At 40.0% G+C, this 22,953-nt stretch overlaps 3 protein-coding genes across 6 annotated transcripts in view; all 3 read right to left on the reverse strand.

The window, feature by feature from the left end:
• Window positions 1–656, reverse strand: part of necab2 (N-terminal EF-hand calcium binding protein 2) — a 136,038-nt gene extending 135,382 nt beyond the window's left edge. The window contains exon 1 of one of the 2 annotated variants that reach the window (XM_005449398.3): window positions 273–656. In XM_005449398.3, the coding sequence (XP_005449455.1) occupies window positions 273–599 (327 nt within the window). In that variant the 5' untranslated portion in view covers window positions 600–656. The remainder of the gene's footprint in view (window positions 1–272) is intronic. The other variant, XM_005449397.3, reaches the window with a different exon arrangement.
• Window positions 657–1,372: 716 nt separating this feature from the next.
• On the reverse strand, window positions 1,373–9,463 carry LOC102081138 (hydrocephalus-inducing protein). 3 transcript variants are annotated; one of them, XM_025909072.1, is made up of 16 exons: window positions 9,293–9,463; window positions 9,060–9,202; window positions 8,301–8,815; window positions 7,963–8,154; window positions 7,134–7,291; window positions 6,300–6,478; window positions 5,610–5,991; window positions 5,249–5,351; window positions 4,898–5,119; window positions 4,089–4,295; window positions 3,770–3,934; window positions 3,344–3,488; window positions 3,014–3,187; window positions 2,700–2,921; window positions 2,252–2,515; window positions 1,373–1,827 (listed from the first exon to the last, which is right to left on the reverse strand). In XM_025909072.1, the coding sequence occupies exons 10-15, from the start codon at window positions 4,118–4,120 to the stop codon at window positions 2,405–2,407; spliced, it is 849 nt and encodes a 282-aa protein (XP_025764857.1). In that variant the 5' UTR covers window positions 4,121–4,295; window positions 4,898–5,119; window positions 5,249–5,351; window positions 5,610–5,991; window positions 6,300–6,478; window positions 7,134–7,291; window positions 7,963–8,154; window positions 8,301–8,815; window positions 9,060–9,202; window positions 9,293–9,463; the 3' UTR covers window positions 1,373–1,827; window positions 2,252–2,404. The 3 variants fall into 3 exon arrangements, with proteins under 3 accessions (XP_025764857.1, XP_025764859.1, XP_025764858.1); XM_025909074.1 differs by lacking the exon at window positions 9,293–9,463 and adding an exon at window positions 7,627–7,853 and having other exon boundaries at window positions 9,060–9,282; XM_025909073.1 differs by lacking the exon at window positions 7,134–7,291.
• Window positions 9,464–10,262: 799 nt separating this feature from the next.
• On the reverse strand, window positions 10,263–11,775 carry LOC109202757 (hydrocephalus-inducing protein). The gene is made up of 5 exons (XM_019360781.2): window positions 11,554–11,775; window positions 11,130–11,353; window positions 10,874–11,022; window positions 10,527–10,723; window positions 10,263–10,349 (listed from the first exon to the last, which is right to left on the reverse strand). The coding sequence occupies exons 2-4, from the start codon at window positions 11,337–11,339 to the stop codon at window positions 10,672–10,674; spliced, it is 411 nt and encodes a 136-aa protein (XP_019216326.1). The 5' UTR covers window positions 11,340–11,353; window positions 11,554–11,775; the 3' UTR covers window positions 10,263–10,349; window positions 10,527–10,671.
• Window positions 11,776–22,953: the final 11,178 nt, after the last annotated feature.

Here is a 22,953-nt window from a genome sequence, read left to right on the forward strand (position 1 = left end):
AATATTGCTTAATAAGATGCAATAAAAGTACAGTGAATCTTTTGGATGGGTCATTCAGAAAAGATATGGAAACTGAGCTCAGCGCGTTGAGGCTGCTCCCGGGCTTCCACATTCATCACCAAAGTGTCAAATCTTCCGCCTACTCTACCAAGCCACGAGTATCTGCGCGTAAGTGCGCACTGCACCGGTCCGTACGCGCTGTTCACTGGATGTCTTCATCCCGAGCACCCACCCGCCCTGCACCTGCCAACCCGGTGCATTTCTATACTCACATCCAAAATAACGGAGATGCCTCTCCGCGGTTCCGGAGCGAAGAACTGCTCCTGAGCCACGGCCACCTCCTCCTTACTGGAGGCGTACTCCCGGCTGGAGATGTTCTTGTTGTCGCTCATTTTGGTGACGATCCAGCGGACGAGCCCGTCGATTCCACCGGGCTGGGCGCCGCTGTTTCCGGACTGCGCTGCCGTTGCGGACTCGCTGTCCTGACCGGCTACGGGTTTCGGCTGCTCGCGGCTTTCTTGGGCTCGAAGTTTGGCTTGTTCTTTGTTCAGCAGTTTGTGGACTCCGTCCCTACAGTAGCGCGCTGCCTGCTCACACATCCTTTTGCTGCGGAGCGCTCATGCTGCGCTCTATGGGGGAGAGAGAACCCCCACCCCCACCCCAGCTCCCCTCTTACATCACAGCACCCACCCCAAATCACACCCACCCACCCTACAGAGCCCTATCTACCCATACGTGCTTGTAGGCAGATATTTAACAGCTTTGGAGATTTAAGTGAGTTTATTGCACTTTTTATTTCAGTGTTGTTATCAACGCTTTCATATTTCTAAGTGCTAAAATGTCTCGCCTTCAGTGCTAATACTTTTCTTACTACAGTGTAAAAACACATGACTATTTTTTCATGGTGTTGTAAAATAGCAAAGTTGCAGATCACTTTGAACTATCCGAATCTGACTGGAGACCGTGGCACAGTTTATTCCTTCCACAGTGACAACAGGAGGTGTGGGCCAGCAGTCATGTGTGGCAATGGGTGGATCAGAGGATTTTCCACATGGAGTAAAAAGGAGTCATTAGAGGATCAGTGTTATGTGAGAGCTCTAACCTTTGGTAATGAGCGACTCCCCCAGCTTTGCCCTTTCCGCTGTACTGTTGTCTTCCCCGTAATGTACCATGTGTTTAACAGCACGCAGAGCATTCTGGATGAATTCAGTCACGATGCAAAGTTAACAAACAGGTTATCGCGATTACCACAAGGAAGTAAAGTCAGGCGTGTTATACATCTTGCCCCATCGCTGGAACATAAGAAAGGGTCAATCACTTGACACGATTGCCCCCATGTGGTAAAACATGTGCAGTGACGTGCCTGGGCAAGTCTTATATGCAGGATGTATTGAGTTCATTATTAAATATTTACCAACAGATTCGTGACAGCCACTTATTTAAATCACACAAATACACAACACATTCTGGCTTGAACATTTTGGCAATTAAATGGCTAACAGGCTACAGAAAAATAACAAAACATGCAACTGAAACATACGAACATCCAGCAATGAAGGCCTAATTTCTTAAGTGCATTCATGTTTACATCTATAGTCAATCTCTCTGTGTCTGCACATGTCTCTAAGATAACTGAAGACCCTTCAGATAATAGACGCGTGAGTATGGCCTCCTGTGGCCTTCGGAGTGCCGACTGGAGATGATCTAGCTGCCTAACCATGGTCCTGGAGAGCCGTCTGAAGGAACCTCAAATGACACCAGGATTTTCGGGGTCTCTTTGGATTGAATGTTGCCCCCTCCATTGACAGTAAAATGGGAGTTGTCAACCTAGACATGAGCAGGGTTCAAGTTACGTCAAATCTGAATAAGAGACATGTTTAAATGAAACATAAATTGAATAGAAACATTTTATAGATGCTGAAGATGTGAAAGCTGCGTTTAATACAAGCAGGAGTACAATTTGTCTAAACATAAGCCAGGTTGCACCACTCTGCACACTGCAATCTGTTCCAGGCTAAATTTAAATCATCTTGCTCCGTGTTGGCTGGCAATGAACCCAGTGCAAATATTTAAAGGAAATGAGCCTTAGTAAAGCATCCCTATTTTTAATAAGAGTATTGGCTGCCTGCAGGGTGTTTGTTTTAGAATGTTGTAATCATTGTCAGCTATGTTGATAAGACATTTTTAACTTTCACTCTTTGTTCTGATTGTCTTATAGTGCCGACTTTTGTAAATTCTACTTGCTCTTTACCAGAAGAGAGAAAGTGGTGGTCTGCAGGAACACATTCTTGAAGAGGATAATGACGTTCCCACCGGCTTTGATGCTGAACGGGCCTTGAGGTTTGAGTAGGGGAAAGATGTATTCACCACCAATTACTGAAGACAGGCTTAGCTGGCCTCTTATTTACCCCAGCTGATAAGGCTTGAAACGGACCTCCATGCTGGCCTTTGAGCCCGAAGGGAAACCTGGTAATGTGCTGACATTCTTGTCTACAATAAAGGCCGGACGGTCAGTCTGGAGGACAGAGATAACACAAGGTGTTTGCAAGTAAATCAACTTTTTGTGTTGACGAATTATAGAGAGCAGATGAGAAGGAAGCCTCGGTGATGAATGCTGACACTGACCACATGTAAAGTACTGTTGCTAGAATAAATGTACAAAAAGGAAAGAAAGGGCTATTTGTTTTGCCACTTTTTACCTTGCAGCAGTACTCGGTTTTGAAGCGTGAGTAGTTGTTAAACATTACAGTGACAGAGTGGCTGCTGCCCAGCAAAGTATTGTCCACAGATTTCTCTGGTGGTGGGGGCAGAGCTCTGAGAAGCAGATCGTAGTGGAAGTGGCCCAGCTCATTGCTGAACAAAGTTAGACGGGCAGTAGACTCGCCTGGATGAAGAGGCATGTAATGAACAGTCAAAAAAACCTGTAAAGAAAAGACACACACATATGCCAGCAAGAGTCTGTCTGTGGCCACACAGTTTTTTTAATGTGATGGCAGATGTACTCATTATCTACCTTGGACTGTCCTGGCACACTGTGCTGAGGTTGGACGATGATGCCAAGACATTTACACTCCTTAGTGAGGCAGGCTGTCTGGGTCAGAGGGTTCTCTACTTGAATAGTGGCCGAGGCCACCTGACGAACAGGTGTCCCCAGCTTGATGGTGGACAGGACTCCTGGAGATGTTGCCTTTGAAGATAACGAGGTAGAACAAATACTCGCCTGTCTCATCATTAATGAATGTCACCCAAGGATAAAGATAAAAGGATGATGTGAGAACAAGGCTAAAAAAAAAAATAGTCATCCAAGTCTGGATGTGTATGCTTGAGTAAACCGTGGTGTTACCCTCTGTGTATGTAAAAAACAAAACAAAACAAAACACTCGTAGTCCCTCTTAGCATGGGCAGGGACATCAATAAACTTGATTTCCTTGAGGGACACTGTAGCATCTGGCTTGTCAGGCTTCACTGTCTCTAGACACACAAGGAACCTGACAACACAGATGAGTACACTCATTGCTCTGTTATACATCTGTTGCATAATTTGCCAGGAACTATAGATTTCCATATTAGCACAAAAAAAGCTTTGCTTAACTGGGATCATTTCCTACACTTTACTTCTTACTTTCTAGTAGAAAATTTCAAAATGTAAAATTTTGTGTCATCTCAGTTTAGACAACACAGTTGAAACTAGTTGGTGATTTAGCTGCTAAGGAGAGACATATCACTTAAGAGCAGCTCAAGTGTATATAGTTCCCGACTAAGTGTTTACCTTTGTTGCCTAGAGAGCCAGTTGTGCACAGGGAGCAACAGTGTGTGGAGAGTTTTAGCAGGTAGCTCATGCACAAGAGTGTCCCCTGCCACAGGAGGATCAGCAGCTCCCTGCAAGGTGTACAGCACACCTGTCCCATCGGGAAAGGCAAAAAAAGGCAGATCCCTGAGGCAAGAGAAAGGATAAACAGAGATTAATTAAATTGTTATAGTTACATAGATAGTTTTATTATCTGTAACCTTTTCAATATTAAAAAGTATTAAATATACCCAGTTTTTCAAATAAATAATAGATTGTATTTAGATGGTGGCTCTTCTACCTGGTGTTTTTTCCAGGAGCAGTCACGGTCATAGATCGGGAGGTTATTGGGAATGCAGTTCTGGCGCGGCTTGAAGGTCACAAAGAGTGGAGAACTCCAATGCTTGCCCTCAATGACAGGTTTGATGGTGCAACACTGGATTGTGGGGCTGAGGACAGACAGGGTCTGTGTGTGGGAGCCACGAACTGGACACACAGAGCTCACCACCTGGACACAGAGACAGGGTGACAACAATTACTTGATCAATGTTACAAAGGTTATACTTTCAAGGTCATTATATCATCTTGCTACATTGGATGTTGTCAGCAAGAGAAATCTGATCAAGCATAGGGTTTTATCCCAAACACAGAAATGAATCTTTGCATTTATGATAAAATTAAATTATCTGTAACTCATTCTCAAGATAACATAACATGAGAAATTTCCTAAAGCATTTTCTCAGAAGTACTCAGCTAATTGAAACTGACTAATAGTTTTTACAAATCCTTAAATCTGTCAGCAGCTGCTGCCTGTTCCAAATGAGCCAAATCAATGTCTTTCATTACCTGATGCTGGCCTCTAACCATTCCTACAATGAGTCAAGGAGTCACAGTGCTGACAAGGCACCTTTTAGATTTTATTCCCTCTGGAAAAGCCTCAAAATCAATACCCAGATAACTAATCTTTTAGCTTTGTTGACTGTAAAAAGCTTAAAATCATCATCAACTCAAAACAGCATATATGTTATTGTTTTTCTCATATTACTCAACACTGTCCTTTTCCCTTTGGCACAATTACAGTGCAGAATGGTGAAGAAAACAGAGTCAAACCTCTTTGCTAGTGTAGGCCATGATGCAGGAGCCAGTGACAGTGAGGGTGACAGGCGAAGAAGAACCCTCCACAAGGCAACTAAGATTCTCATATTTTGTGCCATTACTCAGCTCCACAGAGGCAAAAGTCGCTTGGAAAGGGAACCTCCACTCCTGGATAGATATATCCATTAGCTGGCATGATGAATAACTGCAGGAAAATCCTCTGTTTTCCACTTAAACCTGTTAAAGAAAAAAAGCAAACAGGCAGAATAACTGCAGCTATAATATGTGAAGCATTCTGATAACTGCAGTAACACAATATTGATGTTTCTGAGTGAAGATGTGTTTGTCACTGCTGTCTAATCTTACTGGGCACCAGCGTCACCAGTATTCATCATAGCATTCTTCTTCCTGAATGGCAGCGTTGGACTACAGCTCCAAAGTACCTCTCTTCTGGCTGGGCTTTGACATCCTGGTAGTTTTACATGAAATAAATTAAGACTATATGATATACAGAGCTAACATTAATCATTCTTGCTTATAATATAGCATATGGCATTTATAGCAAGTCCTACTTTGTTATAGTAGTACTGTCAATATTCAGAATTCGTTTGAACTTTTCTCTTTCTGTTTTAAAGGAAGTGTATGAAACTTTGTGAAACTCTGTGAAAACGTACTCCCGATTAGACTTTTGACTACATGATTACAGTATCTGTATTTAACAGGTTACCTGGCAGGAACCTTGGATGGTCAGCAGGGGGTGCAGGAGTCCTACAAACTTCAGCTCAGCAGTGAAGGGAAGAATGCGCTGATGAGGTGAGAAATTGATCTGAACAGTACATGAACCCTTGCTCAATTTCAGCAGCAGTTCACCTGCTGGACTGAAATATAGATCCTGGAAGACAGGGTGAAATTAAGTGTTGCTTTAGTGGCCTGCTATTTATGTGTGCGTTGTCTGTGTTGTCTGTTTGCATAACTTTTGATTAACTGGTTTATCTGTGCTGAGCATCAGGGTGCACGAAAGGTACCAGAACCACCTGTTTTTACCCCTTTTGACCGATTTTCAGAGGACCCAGTTTCACCTTCTTTTGCCTTGGATCCTCAACTTCCAGCTAGGACATAAAGATATCAAATACATACAGATTTTGATATATTTTAAAATCAAATTATGAAGTCAAATGGATAGGCTCAACGGGACACAATTAAGACAGTGAGGAAGGAGAAATCTAAAAGTATGACATCAATACAGTGATCGCGTAGAAAGCTTGATGGTATTAAAACTGTATCTTTCAGGTTACGCTTCATTCATATAAATCTATGTTACAATATTAGCCCTAAAACTTCCCTCTTAATCCAGTTTCATTAGTGGTGCATAATCAACCAATGTTACTTACTATTGCACTCATGTAGTCTTTCTCACCTTGATCTCGATGCCTTGGCCAAGTATGTCCACCTGTTTCGTGACACAGCTGTCTAAGGTGAAGGAGCGTTTCATGATACTGACGTGGCTCACGCATCTCCATTACACCACCAGCCGACAAAACATCTGGCTGGAAATTCATCTGAAGGACATCAGTGTTCTTGAACTGGCACTGGAGGCTGAGGAGTGGGAAGGCCACAAAGTTTTAGACTGTCAAAATTTTTGAGCTCATGTATTTTTAATACAGCAAAAACTGAGACCGTTAATTACAACATTAATTAATTGGGATGAGAAACAGGAAATTGAAAGACTCTATTGTTTCTGCATCCTCCAGGTGACGTAGCTTCCCTGTTGTGGGAAGCTTGGGACAAGATTATGTGACAAGTAGCTGTAGCCACTGTGAAGTGCATGGAACATCAATTATTCAGTTACTGGAATCAACTGGAAAAAAATGTGAATGTGCATATGTTCCAATTTAACCACTATCCAAATGTCATGCACTGTGTTTGCTGCCCTCTATGAAAGGAATTAAAGACCAGAAGTTGGTCCAGTCAGAAAAGGTTACCAGCTAACGAGCCAGGCAAGAGTGAAAACAGCAGCATTTTGAAGAGCCTTTGCTTGAAGAACCTTTAAAATTTTTAACTGTATAATTTAATGAATGAATGAATTGTCAAAAAGTGCTCATTTGAAAGTACCTAAAAACCATATTTTTTTGGTCCTTTTTTGTTTGTTTCTTTGTTTGGTCGCTTGTTTTTTTATTAAACTGTCACAGTGAACTGCTAAATTTGACTTGACTGACACTGAAACAGGGGAAAACCAAAGACTGACACACACCTGGTGTGCTTTTCACCTGTGCTCCTTAACACAAGAGCTGCTGGCTCCATGCCAGGACAGTACAAGAAGTACTTCCCAAACTGAACTTGGTAAAGGAGAATTCAAGACTCAGTACTACAGCCTTTTATATCAAAGGTAAATGTTGGCGCATGCTTCACCTAATGAGATAAACGAAGAGAGGGATATGCATTACAAAGAACTGCTTAGAAAGAAGAATTTGATATTGTCACAAGTGACAGGTTCAAACTGATTACAGCTCAGCAAATCAGAAAAGAAATCGTTCAAAACTTAGTTCTACTAGAAAATCTATTTTAAGGTCTCACTGGAATATGGTAATGATGACAATAAAAATGATCACCTGAAGTGTAAGGTGTTTTCCTTTTTATCTTTTTCAACAGATAAATAAGGGTATACTCCAGTAACATCACACTCTGCCAGTATGAATTTTTATTTTGGACTAAATAAATGTTGCTGTTCCTTTAAAGCACATTACCTCAGTAAAAATCCACACTAGCTTCTCACTGAGGTTGCAAATGCTCTGGTGAGAAAAAATTGCGATGACTGCAGCTGCTTCCCAGCTTCAATGCTAGCTTGTTGTGGTTTTGTAACAAAGTGCTGCTGCAGTGCTCTGGGAACTGTTAGTTCTAAGTTCACTTCTATAATGAATCTTGAAAACTTGGACACCAGAAAATTAAAGGTGGATTGCTCTGAAATCCCCACCTGTGAACACACAGGGTGTGTCATGTGACTGTCATGTTTTAAGTTCGCATTTAAAGGAAGCTGACTATAAATGTGGCTATGTGCTCCTGTTTCATTACAGTGTGCTGACCTTCTTAAAGTCCAGAGTTTCTTGGTGGTTGGGGACAATGTTTTTGAGGCCCCCCCTCCTGACTTCTGAACTTGTACAGAAGTGCTCATAGTGAAACAAGAGAAATGCAAGGGGTCTTCCTCTCCATTCAAAGATTGACGGTTTATTCCACTTTTTGTCCTTCACAAGCACATGAGCACAATTCAAAATAACCTATAGAGTTCAATAGAATCACTCTTCAAAATAAACGTAACCAATAAAAGTAAAATAAGAAAATACTAGGAAAGCACACTGATCCCTGCATAAAATAAGGTTTTGATTTATTATGTCTACATGTGCGTGGGGGGGTCAATATTTACCAACAAGCAGTTCCCCAATGTCAAGGTGAGGTCTGCCGAGATAGGTGAGTGGTTCTCTAGCAGTGACCACACACTGGAAGGGAACAGACAGTGATGGGGTCTCAATCAGAAAAGTCCAGAATGACTCCACTGCATCCAGCTGCTCAGCAACATATTCAAAACACATCTGCAGACAAGGACAAAGCAGAAAATCATACATGACTATCGCTTCAAGAAAAAGATGAGGAAGAAGTGTGAGACAAAGATGAAGAAGAGCAGAGGAGTTGTGACATTAAAAGTTGAAAAGAAGAGAAATAAAGATTGACTAATACAGCATACTGTGTTCGATTGGGAGAGATACAGTATATTATGAGACACGGTCACTGCTGTAGGAACTGAAGCTGTTTCACTGTGCAAATTTCCATTTTTACTTCTCTAAGGAGCTTGGAAAGAAAAGCGTCTGGACTTCTTTGAGTTGCTTGAAGACGTTTCACCTCTCATCCGAGAAGCTTCTTCAGTTCTAGGGTAAAATGGTTCTGTGGAAGGGAATAGGGTGGATCAACTGTCTATGGTTGTATGGTATTTGGAGTTATAAGTATTTATACCTCATATGTGACCATTTCTAGGTGTTAGTTTGGCATTATATTATTAGGAAAATGAATATAGTGACTTTTGATCACATACAGTTTATGATTACTATGAAAAAGTATTTCAAAACTATACACCAGCCTGGTTCCATCATGTAAAATTTCAGTCTTCGCTACTTTTTTGATGGTTTACCTGTGGTGAAAAGCTGATATGAGGTCCACTAGGTGGCCACTCAAACCTCACCGCCTGGCTGCTGCTGTGGTTGGCCATTGCAAAACTTTCTTGGTATTTAAAGTTTACATGGCAGTCACCAAAATTCAGCACCTCATAATTACCTGTGAAAGATAATGTGGGCACAAGCTTCTGTTTAACTAGATTACAAGACTTAGAGTTCAAACGATCTCTGTCCTCCCCTCTGCTCATACCTTCTTCATCAGCTTTCTGATCCATTACCTGCGATGACCTGCTGATGTTTTCCAGAGAGACGATTTCCAGATAAGTGTCTCCTCTCACTTGTATTGTGGTATCGCTCTGCTGGTTGTCCTTCACTTGCAGTGAAATTTTTGCCTTGACACTCAGGTGTCTGTCAGAGCAGAAGGTGATCTGGAACTCCATCTGTTCATTAACATTCAGCTTCAGGTTGGCTCGTTGCACCACATTATGCTCTGGAGAGGAAAAATGTCAAAAATGAGAAATTGCTGTGTTTATTGTGCAACATAAAAATGGAATATTGTTTTAAAAATCAAGCCAAATGATAGACTAAAGATAGCTTAATGCATTTTTTGCATGCATTAATAGAAGCGGAAAAAACAGAAGAAATCAAGTTGACATCAATATATCAAAATAACTCAGGTGTCAGTAAAGAAAGTATACTGGTTTAAAGTGTACAAGTGAACACTGGAATATGATGAGGCTAATTAATTACTATTATAGGTTTTTCACATAGAAAACCTTACCCACTAGTTTTCAGTGCATTTGTTGAACTAAAATAAGATTAAATTTGATCTAAAGTGTTGCAGATAGTTCAGTTGTGATCACCATTAGACGATACTGAGCAGGCAAACTTCACTGTCTAAAATGTTGGTGATTCAGTGAACAGCATTGGATTAAAACTGTTTCAGCTTTGTTTTCAGAATGCCAAAGTAAAATGACTGTAAAAACACACTGTTTTCATAGGCTGGCTTCTTTACTGTGCTGTTGCTACTCTGCATAATGTACCAGAGTGAACAGGCCTTAATTCTGAACCTCAGTAATAACACTAACAATACTTAATGGGAAGGAAACAAGGCACAAATTAAAGTAATATTAACCTTTTTATTTGTGCATGAGCTCCTATTAATTAATTAAATGAAGAGGAGATGAAGTTTATTGTAGGCAGATTCAAGCTTTACCTGAGGGAAGATGTGTGGAGTTAATGGAGATGTTATTACTCCCAAGACCAGCTTTGAGGTTGAACACACCATGTTTATCCAGCATGTCAATCTGGACCAACACACAATTTCAGAAAGTACATTTATTCACAAAATTCTACCAAGCCTGTGTGTTACGCTCATGAGTGCATTGTAAAGATTTCATTTATTTATATCTTGGCTTTCTTGTATTTAAAGCAAGTAAACAGATAAAAAATTTGTAAGAACTGAGCAAAGTATCCCATCTCACCTCACCTGGCACATTTCCATTATTTAACAGCGCCAGAGACAGTGTATGTCTACACCCAACAAGTACCCGCCTGAAGTACAGCACTGGGCTTCCTTCAGTGCTCCTCAAGAGCTGGCCGTACCGCACAAACACTGGGAAGAGTGCCTTATCCCAGAAGGTCAAACTGAAGCACCTTGTTCCTAATAGTGGGTGTCATTCTGAATGCAGCAGAGTAAGGAAAGCATGGTGGCAGAAGTCAGCAGGAGCAAAGAAGAGGTGCTACTACTAAGTAAGAGAGTGCCAAGAGAGGTGACTATCCATAGGAAGAGTAAAGACAACACCACAGTAGCAGTCACATAATTGTTTACCTGCTACTTTCCTCCACTTGGGCCTCAAACACAGCACTGTATAACTGCATTCTTTGAGGTGTGAAGGTAACAACAGCAAAGGTGTACCACTGGCTGGAAAAGCTCAGTGTTGTTGTAGGCATATCAAACACCTCGATTTGTCCAATTAACTAAAAAATACATTATATTTTAGATGATTTGATCACATTTCTTTATACTGTATCACAATGAGAGATAGTCCTGTATACATTTATCCATGAGACTTTAAATGCCTCACCTTGGGCCCAACACTTTTGATGGCTAAGATGAGCACACAGGGGAACTTGCTGCTGTTGGCGGGTTTGAAGCGAGCTTGGCTGGTTTGAATATTGTTGAAGATAAATTTGTTTTCATCCTGTACAAAGATGCATTCAGCATTGCAAAACTGCTCAGATGAAAGCTGGCTACTGCTGGGGCACAGATGGTGTTCCTCAAAAATGGAGGCCATGTCTAACACTATGCCTGGAAACAAAAAGAGAAAACAGAGATAAATTATCCGTTAAAGCAACAGTAGTCAAAGAGCAATGAGCTTAAATTCAATGATAAACACCATTGTCATTCACTTTTACTTTTGATCTAGAGCCCTTTAAATCCGCCTGCAGTAAGCATAGAACTGACTCTGGTCAAGTTCAACAATCAATTGAGAATCATACAGTTCTAACCTGGCTTGCATACTTGAGCCAGCAGTCTGTAGAGTATGCCATCAGGATGGTCTGAGGGGTCACGCCCAGTGATGTCAATGAGCAAATCCTGGTTATAGCTGCCTAGCTGTTCAGCTGCACAGTCCACTGTCACCACCCTGGCTGTAGGCTTCCAGTGCAGGGAGACAATGAGAATACACCCAGGCTGACAAAGAATGGCGAGGTGAGGAGAGTCCTGGAAAATGTTTGGTTACCACGGTAACCGTGGTTCCTTGAAAAATGAGCACTGTATTGTCAGAAGGTATTTGCATATTTTTTTAGTGAGACACTGGGGAAGCTTTCAATGAGAACAAAAATAACAAAATTAATATAATTTAATGTCAAACAGCACAATCAGTGGATGGACTGTTTGCTTGGTGAAAAAAAGAGAAAAAGAAAACATCAAAGACAGTTTTGGTGTTTAAATATTTATACTTTAAATATTTTACAAAACAATTAGAAAACTATAATATATAAATATTTTTGTAATCAGATTAACAGACCTTTTCAAAGCACACACTTTGATTTGATAGTCATTAACAGGAACTATGGGGTTGAAACCAATGATATTAATCGTGGCTCAGTTTCTGTAATTACAGTTATTGTTTTTTTCTAATATATCTCAAAATCACTTTTTCTTTTTGTCCCTTGTTCTGCTGTAACAAGCGTGGGATTAAATAAAGACCTGTGTCTGATGCTGTGAAACAGTGTTTCTGAAACTCTTGTGCAAAAGCTCAAATGAGTTTGATCAATTAAAACACAACAAATCAGGATTGTTTTATGATTATTCATGATTTAATTACACAAGGCTGAATGATCTCAAAATGACGAACAGTGCAGTTATAGCCGAAAAACATATATACAGGATAACCTGTTATCCTCCATCACTGCTGTAAAATTCACCAACAGTTTCTCAACTGTAGATAATTCTGGAAAGACTCTTGTGGCGCTTTGGCACCACTAGACCTCCCTGAAAGGTTCGCTCCTGGTATTGTGTCATGTGGACCTCTTAGACCAAAAAATAAGGACAAAAAAACCCAAAACAAAAAAACCCAAATTATTAGGATTACATTAACACTTAATCATTAACATTATGAAAACTATACTGCTTCAGCACTATAAACTTCTTTTCACGGACAACAGGGGAGGCATTTCAGTGTTAGTAGTGGGTCAAAATATCTCTTCATAATTAACTAACTCATCAAATCTCGGGAATACACGATTTTGAAAGCCCAGCCAATATATTATCAGACAAACCTTTTTGACAGGAGAAAAAAAAATTAATAAACAAATGTTTGTATGAAAAAAATGAATTCTACTTAATGCCAGCTAAAAGAACGATTTAATTACTATATACTCCTGGGCAGTATATATCTATATCTATAATAAAAACAGTATGAAGATTAGTGATAACACAGCCTATTGTTACCAATCTACATTAGTACATATATTAACATCAAAACTAATAAGTAACCTAAAATATAAAATAAGCAACATGGAGTTTAAAGAATCACATTTCCACACAGTTTGGGCGACCCCATGTCCCAGCCCTGAACATGCAACTGCTCCTTCCAAAATGTTAAATTTCTACAAACTCATATTTAATAAGGTCAACTCCAAAATAACTGTGTTCAACCATTTCAGCTGACCTTAGACAAGATGCTGCACCTACTCTGGTTCATAGAAATATACCTGCTAAGTCCTGTGAATCAGCTGAGTACAGACAAACAACAACCACCAACACACAGGTAACAGTACAGAGGTACCTTGATTTATTACAATAATTTGGCGTTTCTGAGAGTACTTGTGCATGTGTGTCTGTTTATTTTTTGTTTGTCTTCTGATTTCTTACCCTGTCCTGCTTAAGAGTGTAGGGTCTGTGATGGTGAAAGAAGTCTCGAAGTCTCCATGGTTTTCCAAGATGAAGCTTTGGGTTTTCTTGGTACCGTAGATCAGTGGACCAAAGTTGCTGTCACATGTAGGCGGGATCTTGTATCTAAAGAGAGAACACAAAAAATATCCGCTGCATATTATAAACAAAATAAGAAGTCAGCAAGGTAGCAAGAAATGCAATTTGATAAATTCAGTTCTAAACGTGGTTATTTAAACAATTTAATATTGTTTCTGTACTTCTAAAAATATTATATCAGAGATAACAGTAAGAATCAAGTCTTCACCTGATGAAAGCATATTGGGCTGAAACCTTGATATTTGTAATGCTTACAGTTTCTCCTCCTCTCCCAGTGTTGGGTTTTGTTGGAGGAAATCTCCCAAACAGAAGGCTGCCAAAGTAAAACAGAGACACAGTGAGACAATATAATCAATCACATGTACATGGGGTGAACGTCTCTAATGAGAGTCACACCAGTACTCTTCTTTATTGCAGGTTATATAGGCATGTAGGTTACTCAACAGGGCGGAGGCAGTCTCCGCCTGTTCCCAGAATATAGATTACAAATGTATATCTTGCTAAAGAACATAGATTGCTTAACAGACAAATGCATATCTTGCTAAAACGTTCAGTCCATACTATACTAAACATCTGCTTAAGTGGAACTTTCCGTTCCTCTTTACACAGGAACTTGTCTTCACAGGCATATGATAAGCATAGGCAAAGCTTCATGTTTATCAGGGTGAATCGTCATTCAGAGTTTACACAATCACAGCATATCATTCAGAGGTTTACACAGTTACAAGCAAAGCATATTTGAATAATAAACAAAATCTTTTCACAGGTTTAATCACCTAAAGAAAACAGGTCCAATAAGCTTTGTGCTGGGAGAGGTACAGCCCGCCATCAAGGCTTTTGAGGGAAAACACTACTTTAAAGCTCAGTTCCAAACCATACCTTGGTTAGTCAAAGGAGTTTGCAAAGAAAAGCGTCTGGACTTCTTTAAGTTGCTTGAAGACGTTTCACCTCTCATCCGAGAAGCTTCTTCAGTTCTAAGGTCAAATGGCCGAGAGTCCCAGATTTAAACCCAGTGGGAGTATCCCCCCAAGGAGGGACAAAGGACCCCCTGGTGATCCTCTAATCACATGCGCCAAGGTGTGAAAGCGGGTGTGGGACCTAATCAGCCAGGGTTTCGGGTGAGCTCATGTGAAACCTGGCCCCACCTTGTCATGTGAATTCCTGAGGTCAGATGGCCCAGGATGTGAGTGGGCGTTAAGGCGTCTGGGGAGGGAACTCAAAACTGGATTACAGATGGCAGACAGTTGGTGTCGTAAACCACCGCCTCTGTTCAAAGATGGTCGCTCAGCTCACAGTGGACATAGATGGCCTCTTTCACTCCTCTTTCAAACCATCTGTCCTCTCTGTCCAAAATGTGAACATTGGCATCCTCGAAAGAGTGACCTTTATCCTTAAGATGCAGATGGACTGCTGAGTCTTGTCCTGTGGAGGTGGCCACCCAAGGAGGTCCTTGGCTTCTCGGATGAGAGGTGAAACGTCTTCAAGCAACTTAAAGAAGTCCAGACGCTTTTCTTTGCAAACTCCTTTGACTACGATGACCTGGATGACTGAGAATCTTCACAGACATACCTTGGTTACCTTTTTGACTTGAAAGCAGTCGAGTTGCACCTTGTGCCTGAGGATTATAAAAATGTCAGGAAGTGGTATGTAGCCTTTAACATATCCCTCACTGTTGAGTTGAGGGTGAGACTGCTGGACAACATTGAAGCATTGCAGTACATGTAAGTTTTCAGTGTGGTGGGAGAAAACTCTAAAGCACAACATGAGCCCTGGAGAAATAGCAAAAATGACTGAACTTCGTGGCTTCTCCCCTAAAGTGAAAGATAAGAATGTCCACCAATGGTGTACCATCCATCTAAGTAAACGGAAAGAGACAAAAAAAAAAAAAAAAAAAAAATACAATGGGCTTTTGGAGTGAGATTTGGAAGTACAGGGATGCAGCTAATATCAACCCGTTTCAAGAACTTGCCATGGCTGCTGTGTCTGTGTTGTCCTTGCCACACTCAAATGCTGAAGTTGAGCAAGTATTCAGCCAGATGAGTGTGGTAAAAAGCAAACTTAGAAATCGTATGCCCTTGCAGAGCCTCAACTCCATCCTGTAGATCTGATATGGACTGAAGCTGTCTGGTGAGGCTTGCTATGAGCACCGGCTGCCTGATAATGTTTTGCAGCTTTTTGGCACATCAGCTGCTTACTCATTCAAGTGCTACAGTTGCTGAGCCTGGCATGGAGAATCTTGACGAAAATGAGGATGACCCACTCTTTCTGTGAGCCAGTACAGACAATATTTGCGCAGGGATGTCTGGAAAACAAACAAACAAACAAAAAACAATGAGCCTGAATTAGGACCAGACTAGTTCCCATCAGTTTTTCCACATTGTCACTGTTTATTCTACTGACTGTTTTTGGTCCATTTAGATTGCTAATGTAGTTTGTTAACAACGTTATGGTTAAAAATGTTCTTCTTTGACCGTTTCTCTTGTGTGGTTTAAAATTACTTAAAAAGACATTAAAAAAAAAGAAAAAACTTAAAGACAAAAAGTAAAATAAAATAACTCTGCCAGAGGGCCTATTTTGGGTCACTTTTGCCGGTCCCCAACCCAGATAAGGGAGGCGGGTTGGCATTATGACATTAAAAAACTAAAATTGCTATAAAATTTTTATTTGTAGTTCGAAATGTATTCTAAATGCATTCAGGGTGTTTTTTATTCACTTTATGTCTCTTCCACGATGTTATTTCTCTCTCCTACAACGTTGGTTACAATTACATATGCATGACCAATTAAGCAAATTAGGCGATGACGTCATTTTGCGACTTCTAGCTACTTTTAGGACAGCCAATAACGAATTTCCTTACTGAGGAGTTGGCAACACTGAAAGTAACGAGCCTGTTTTGAAAATGTAACGAGTAGTAAGTGCAGACATTTGTGTTAAAATGTAGGGAGTAAAAGTAAAAAGTAGTCAGCAAAATAAATACTAAAGTAAAGTGCAGAAAGCTGAAAATTGTTACTGAGATTTTATCCTGCAGCTCAGGCTGGGACAATAACCAACCTATCATTAACCGCATTAACAAATCCAGACGTTTGTACGACACTTTATTAGCGACATTTAAAACAAGGCAGCATTCAAAGCCTGTCTGTATTTGTTCACCTTGGCGTGCTTATGAATATATTATCGCTATTAATTCTCCGTAATGAATGAATTAATAAATGAATTAATTCTCCACATTCTCCATTGATGAATGAGCCATATGACAGCTAATGTAACACTTTTGGAGTCGTTACAGTATACTAGGACCAGTTAGGTTCGACTACTAGAGTAGTAATGAGTGTAGCGTGTGATAAAGACCACAGACCAGAAAATAAGTTTAAATTGCCGGCTTATTATTTTGTGAAGACAGAATAGACAGTTAACACACAATTACATAAAACATTCAACATCACACATTTAAGGAAAACAAGATATTTTCTTTCCCTTTTTTAGTTCAGTAATTTCTGTTAATTTATCCTATTTATCTCAAAACCTTTTATTTGGCTTTAAAAGGATGTTATTTTATTTATTCCAAGTCCTAAGTTCAAGTTTATCCTTTAATCTATTTGAATTAACACTGTGTTATTTTAAATCAAGTTTTAGTTCTTTAGACCCAAGATTTAATTTAATCTTGGTCTAGGTTCACCTTTAAATTTCAACCAGTTCTTATTTTGTTTTAACCCAACAAAATTATTTACATTTCCATTAACACCATTACAGCATTAAAATGTAAGGTTGACCAAAATAAATTACAAAAAACATGTAAAAACTGAAAACAATTCAGCAAAAGGCTGAACAAATCCCTTAAACAAACAAATAATCAAAAGAAAATTGTCTCTGTGTCCTTTAACTATAAATCCTGGAATTGCTCTGAATGATTGTCCAGTGCTTTGAAAGTCCACTGTGTTCTTTTGCAGAGGTGTATGGATTAGTCCTACCAGTTTCTTTTAGCGAAAGAACTCAACATCCAGCAGGGGGCGGTTTTTCCTTTTCCTGCTCGGTACAGTTCAATGGGTCCGTGGGTGGCTCGCCATCTTGTTTCTCGCTCAGCGGATCAAACTCCGATTCTAGCTTGGCATTTCCCGATCCAAACGTTAATGGCCTACCATAACAACAAAACAAAGTGCATAAACATTTGAAAATAACACACAGGTAGCCCTTAAATAACAGTAAAAGTCCGTTTTTTCCAGCTTATTTAGCCAAAATGAGGTGACGCCAACATGGCGCGCTGAAACACCGTCAAAGGCCTTTGAACTGCAGCCTGTGTCGGTTAAGCACCAATCCACCGTTTTTTAACATAAAACTGCATAAATCTGCTACCTTGACTTTCCATTTGCATGAAATGAGCAATATAATACAACAAAACATTTCTTGTATGAAATAAAATACAATTTCTGAACTCACCAAGTCCCGTTCGGTTACGTTCACAACGTCACCAAGGCAAGGACAGCTCGGAAAAACAAAAATATATTCTCCAAAGTACAAAAATTGCTTTATGTAGACTTCTGGCTTGGTTTTTAATATTTTTTCCACTCGTTTAGGCAGCAGCTCCGCAAGGACTTTTTGCATTTCTCCCTCTCCAGCATCAAAAAGAAGGAACAACCCGATTGGGTGTGGCTGATCACAGGAGTCACGCTGCAGCGTGCCCTTTCGAGTCTGAACACATATTTTAGCCATTTTACCTGAATTAACATAAAACACCATGAATTCGCTAGTTTTTGAACCATTTTAACATATTTTTAAACACAAATGAAATCCTATACCATGAATTATAACATTGCTGATATTTTTAATGAATTTTCTAACCATTATGATCTATTTATTGACTACTTATCACCTGTAATATATTTCTTATGACTGTTTTTACTAACAGGCTTTTATTTATTGACAGCTATGTTAACCAGGGTTACACTAACACTTACTTTAACCAGAGTTTTCTTCGAACAAGGAACACCGTGTGACGTCAGGCTTTGATCTATGAGCAGTCCTTTTATGGTCTTTAAAGTGGGCGTGGCTAAAGTCCATAAATAGACCTTAAGCACTCTAGTACAGTTAAGTTCAGAGAGCATTAATGCATCAGAACAGCAACTGTAATTTAAGCACATTCAGTTTGCAAAGAGCACACATGTCTACCGTAACTCCAACTACCCATCAACTGAATTCCTCTTCCCCAATTGAGAGTTTGAAAAGTACAGAAACAAACTTCAGCATGACTTCCCCACTCACTTACACCTCAGACATGCTGAAATTTTGTAACACGTACATGAGATTAACTTGGGATACCATGGAAAATGCAGATCTGGCCTGCACACAGACTGAGCTCTGTCTTGAGTCCGTGGGTGCAGACTTCCCAGAGAAAACAGATGATTCAGGAGCAAAGGACAGCATCCTGAATGAAAGCTCTGTAGATGACCATGGCGATGAGGAAAACCCTAACCCAATGCAGAGTTTGGAAAGTATAGATACAAACTTTGACACGACTTCACCACTCACTTACACCTCAGACATGGTGAAATTTTGTAACACGTACATGAGATTAACTTGGGATACCACGGAAAATGCAGATCTGGCCTGCACACAGACTGAGTTCTGTCTTGAGTCCGTGGGCGCAGACTTCCCAGGACTGGAGGCTCAACCAGACATAGAATGCATGTCTTTAGACACCTCAAGCTGCTGGGATGAAATAGAAAGTGAAGAACTGGAAGATGAGGCAACCCCCATATTCCAGGGATTCCTCCCTGATACTGAGTGTCTAAGTTTTTCTGAGATCAGTCCGCTATCTGAGTCTCTGAGGGGGGAAAAGCTGTGTGTCAACAACGTTATTCAGTTAGTGATTTCAAAGGCCACAGACAAAGTCTCCTCTGAGTACAAGATCTTCACACAGCGCCTCACTCCTCACTGCATCAGTGATCGGCTACTTGAGAAACTCTGGCCTGAAATTAATGAGAAACATCTGGATCTCTCTCCAAAAAGCCTGAAAAATGTCGACAAGGCCATTTTAAAGGACCTTTGCAAAACACACAAGTGCAAGGAAAGAGATCTGATCTTTAGCCTGAGGGAACAGCTCGACGGTATTACTGTCCCAGTCTTCACCAAACACCTGTTAGCATTACCGAAAAGAGTACTCAGTGTATCTAAAAACAGGGACGAGTACAGAGAAGTTGTGGAAAACTTCACTAAAGATCTGGTAATACACGCTATGGGTGAAGTAAACGAGACGACGAGCTGGTATTCAGCAACATTTGACTTCATTATACAGAGGCTGAGCCAAAAGATCTGGAACCAAATTTTGTCCAGCAATTTCGAAATCTCCCTCGAGAACATCGAAGAACTCAGCTTGACGGTATACAATGAACTCCACAAAAGGTGGCCTTATCCAGGACAGTTCATGAAAACAAGCAACCCAATGATTGACGAAGTGATTTTCCAAACCTTCAAAAAACACGCCATAGTGAAGAGACGAAGTATCATCTCTTGGGCTTCTGCTTGTGATTTTGTGGCAAAACTCTTAAACTAGGTTAAAATATTCAATTAAATTGGGCAATCTAAATTTAGTTTCAAAAACCAAGAGTGGTTAAAAATGACCACTCTTTTTCTCCTGTCTCCCTTCCCTCATCTCCAACTGGCAGCGGCAGATGGCCACCCCATCCCTGAGCCTGGTTCTGCTGGAGGTTTCCCCCTTTTAAAAGGGGGTTTTTCCTTCCCACTGTCGCCAAAGTGCTTGCTCATTGGGGGTTGGATTTTCTGTGCATTATTGCAAGGTCATGACCTTACAATATAAAGCACTTTGAGGGAAGTGACAGGGTTTGGCACTCTTTCTTAACTTAAAATGTCTAATTACAACAGGACATTTTAAGTTAAGAAACAGTGCCACATCAAAAAAAAATTTTTTAAAAACAAATAAATAAAAATGAAAAAAAAAAGAAATTTGTGTTTTGTTTCACTTTCTGTGAATTTGCTGAGAATGGAATATCAGATTAGAATGGTGTGTGTCAATATAATGTATCATAGCATCATCCTGCAGACTAATTTAAAGTGCATGTCATAGTAATGTCATTCTGTATGCGTGTGCAAAATTTAGCAAAGTATAATCAGTGTTTCAGGTTAGGTGGTTAATTAATTTTCATTACAACAAAACAAAGATGCTAAAACTACCACTTTATTGAGAATATAAATACACTAAAACAGCACTAAAGAAGTTTTTAGAAAAAGTCATTTGAGAAGTTAAAAGTCAAAAGATAAAGAAATATTTTGAGATAATGTAACAGTCAATGGGCAATGTGTTTGTTTGCAGTTACTGAGGGAGCCTTAGAGTCATCTACACTGCTTCTGTCCGCACAGTTGTTTGTTGTATCAGGTGGAAAAGTAGATGAGGTGTTGCAGGCCCAGATTCTGAAGTTAGAATAGAATAGAAAAGATTAGAATAGAATAAACTTTTATTATCCCACGGATGAGAAATTTTGGTGTTACAGAGCTCTTACAGCAAGGGAAAATAAAAATATAAAAGGAAGACACAAGGTGATCCTATATACACCATTTATATCATGCTATGGCAGCTGATTTTTTTTTTTTACACTCTGTCTTCATTTAACTTTTTAAATTAGGAGGAATCTGCAAAGATAATTTATTTCGAGTTAAAATCTTAAGATAAATAAGAGCTTTTTAGGTTTTTGAAAACATTTTAAAAGCTGTAGGTGTAATGTGTAGGTGTAGACTGCATTGTAGGTAACTAATAGTATGACTCAGAACCACATCCAAGGTAACATTTCCATTAGGGGTTAAATTTACACATCAGCTTTTAGATCCAAAGGTCAAACATCTCACTCCAGAGTATTGTGACCTGGATGGCTGAGAACTTACATAGATGTAAAAGGTTGTCCTTACGCATTTCAGCTGGCTTCACACTTGTAGTGCTAATTACTGTGGGCATAATTTAATTTAAACTTGTTTGTTCTTTGCTGTGTGTCTTCATTTTGAGCATCATCAGTATCTATGCTTGCGTTCAGCTCTGCTGCACACAGATACATTAAAAATGAGATTATGAGATACTTTAAAATAAATGGTGTTAGTGAGTGCTTAGGTGTGCTTTATCTTATCATCCTCTTTCATGTTGGAGCAATAATCCTTGTAATAGTCCAGCAGTTCTGAGGTAAGCCCTTCTCCCGGGACCCTGGGAGGAAGTAAATGGTAAATGGACTGATTCTTATATAGCGCTTTTCTACTCTCCCGGAGTACTCAAAGCGCTCTATACAACATGCCACATTCATACGCTGATGGATGCATCAGAGAGCAACTTGGGGTTAGTATCTTGCCCAAGGATACTTGACATGCAGACTGGAGGAGCCAAGGATTGAACCACCAACCTTCCGATCAGTAGGTGACCTGCTCTACCTCCTGAGCTACAGCAACCAAGTAATACTGTATTGTTGTCTTCATAACTATGCATCAAACGCAGGATCTGCATGAAATGAGAAATACTTTATTTGATTAATAATCAAGTAAAATGAACATATACAGGAAAACTGAATGCAAAAAACAAGATGCGATGCATTAAAAAAAAAACATTATGTAACTATTTAATGTATTTTACAATCCCACTCTAACTGGTAACACTGAGTTAAATGTTAGAAGTCCTGGCAAACTGTAAAGGGATATTAGTAAAATGGTAAAATGGTAAATGGCCTGTATTTGTATAGCGCTTTACTAGTCCCTAAGGACCCCAAAGCGCTTTACATATCCAGTCATCCACCCATTCACGCACACATTCACACACTGGTGATGGCAAGCTACGTTGAAGCCACAGCCACCCTGGGGCGCACTGACAGAGGCAGTCAGTGCAACACTGCAATGTCATGTATTCTAATTAAAGACACTGCAGCATAACAATAAATAATTCAATTTGGAAAAGCTGTGAGGGATTAACTGACTGACCGAAGAAGACAATGCCTATCATAAGATGTCATTGCACCCCATTCCACTGTCTCCCTCCCTCTCTTTTTAACCAAGCAGTAATTTATCAATGAAAGGACAACACATACTCATTACAAATATATGTATTTGATATTACTATATCACTTGGGGCCTTGCCTTTTAAAAAATATACGCTACATTGTAAGGTAAACTTGAAAAACTATTTCTGAAACTGAAGAGTTACCTCTTCTTCCTGGAGGTACTGTGTGTGTGAACTCCAGGGAGTAAAACTCAGTGGGGAAAGAACAGGGGTTTCTGGCTGTAACCTCAGGTTCAACCTCAGTGCTGGCAGGGAGGCAAGGTCCAAGCTCCAGCACCGATGTCCATAACTCGAGATGTGGATCCTCACCCTGACCCTGACCCGTGATGAACACATGCTGGGTGATGTCAGCCATGCGCACCACTACCTGTCT

This window comes from Oreochromis niloticus, linkage group LG7 (assembly GCF_001858045.2).
Source record: "Oreochromis niloticus isolate F11D_XX linkage group LG7, O_niloticus_UMD_NMBU, whole genome shotgun sequence".
In the NCBI taxonomy this organism is placed as follows: Eukaryota; Metazoa; Chordata; class Actinopteri; order Cichliformes; family Cichlidae; genus Oreochromis; species Oreochromis niloticus.

What these genes read in the sequence shown, in the direction of transcription:
- LOC102081138 (XM_025909073.1), bottom strand. Translation starts at nt 4,120, where the DNA reads ATGACCGTGACTGCTCCTGGAAAAAACACCAG. An exon ending in GTTTTTTACATACACAGAGG is followed by an intron (nt 3,188 to 3,343) that starts GTAACACCACGG and finishes TTATCTTCAAAG; the next exon opens with GCAACATCTCCAGGAGTCCT. An exon ending in AAACCGAGTACTGCTGCAAG is followed by an intron (nt 2,516 to 2,699) that starts GTAAAAAGTGGC and finishes TCTGTCCTCCAG; the next exon opens with ACTGACCGTCCGGCCTTTAT.
- LOC109202757 (XM_019360781.2), bottom strand. Translation starts at nt 11,339, where the DNA reads ATGGCCTCCATTTTTGAGGAACACCATCTGTGCCCCAGCAGTAGCCAG. An exon ending in TCAAAAGTGTTGGGCCCAAG is followed by an intron (nt 11,023 to 11,129) that starts GTGAGGCATTTA and finishes TGTATTTTTTAG; the next exon opens with TTAATTGGACAAATCGAGGT. An exon ending in CAAGTGGAGGAAAGTAGCAG is followed by an intron (nt 10,724 to 10,873) that starts GTAAACAATTAT and finishes TGCTGCATTCAG; the next exon opens with AATGACACCCACTATTAGGA.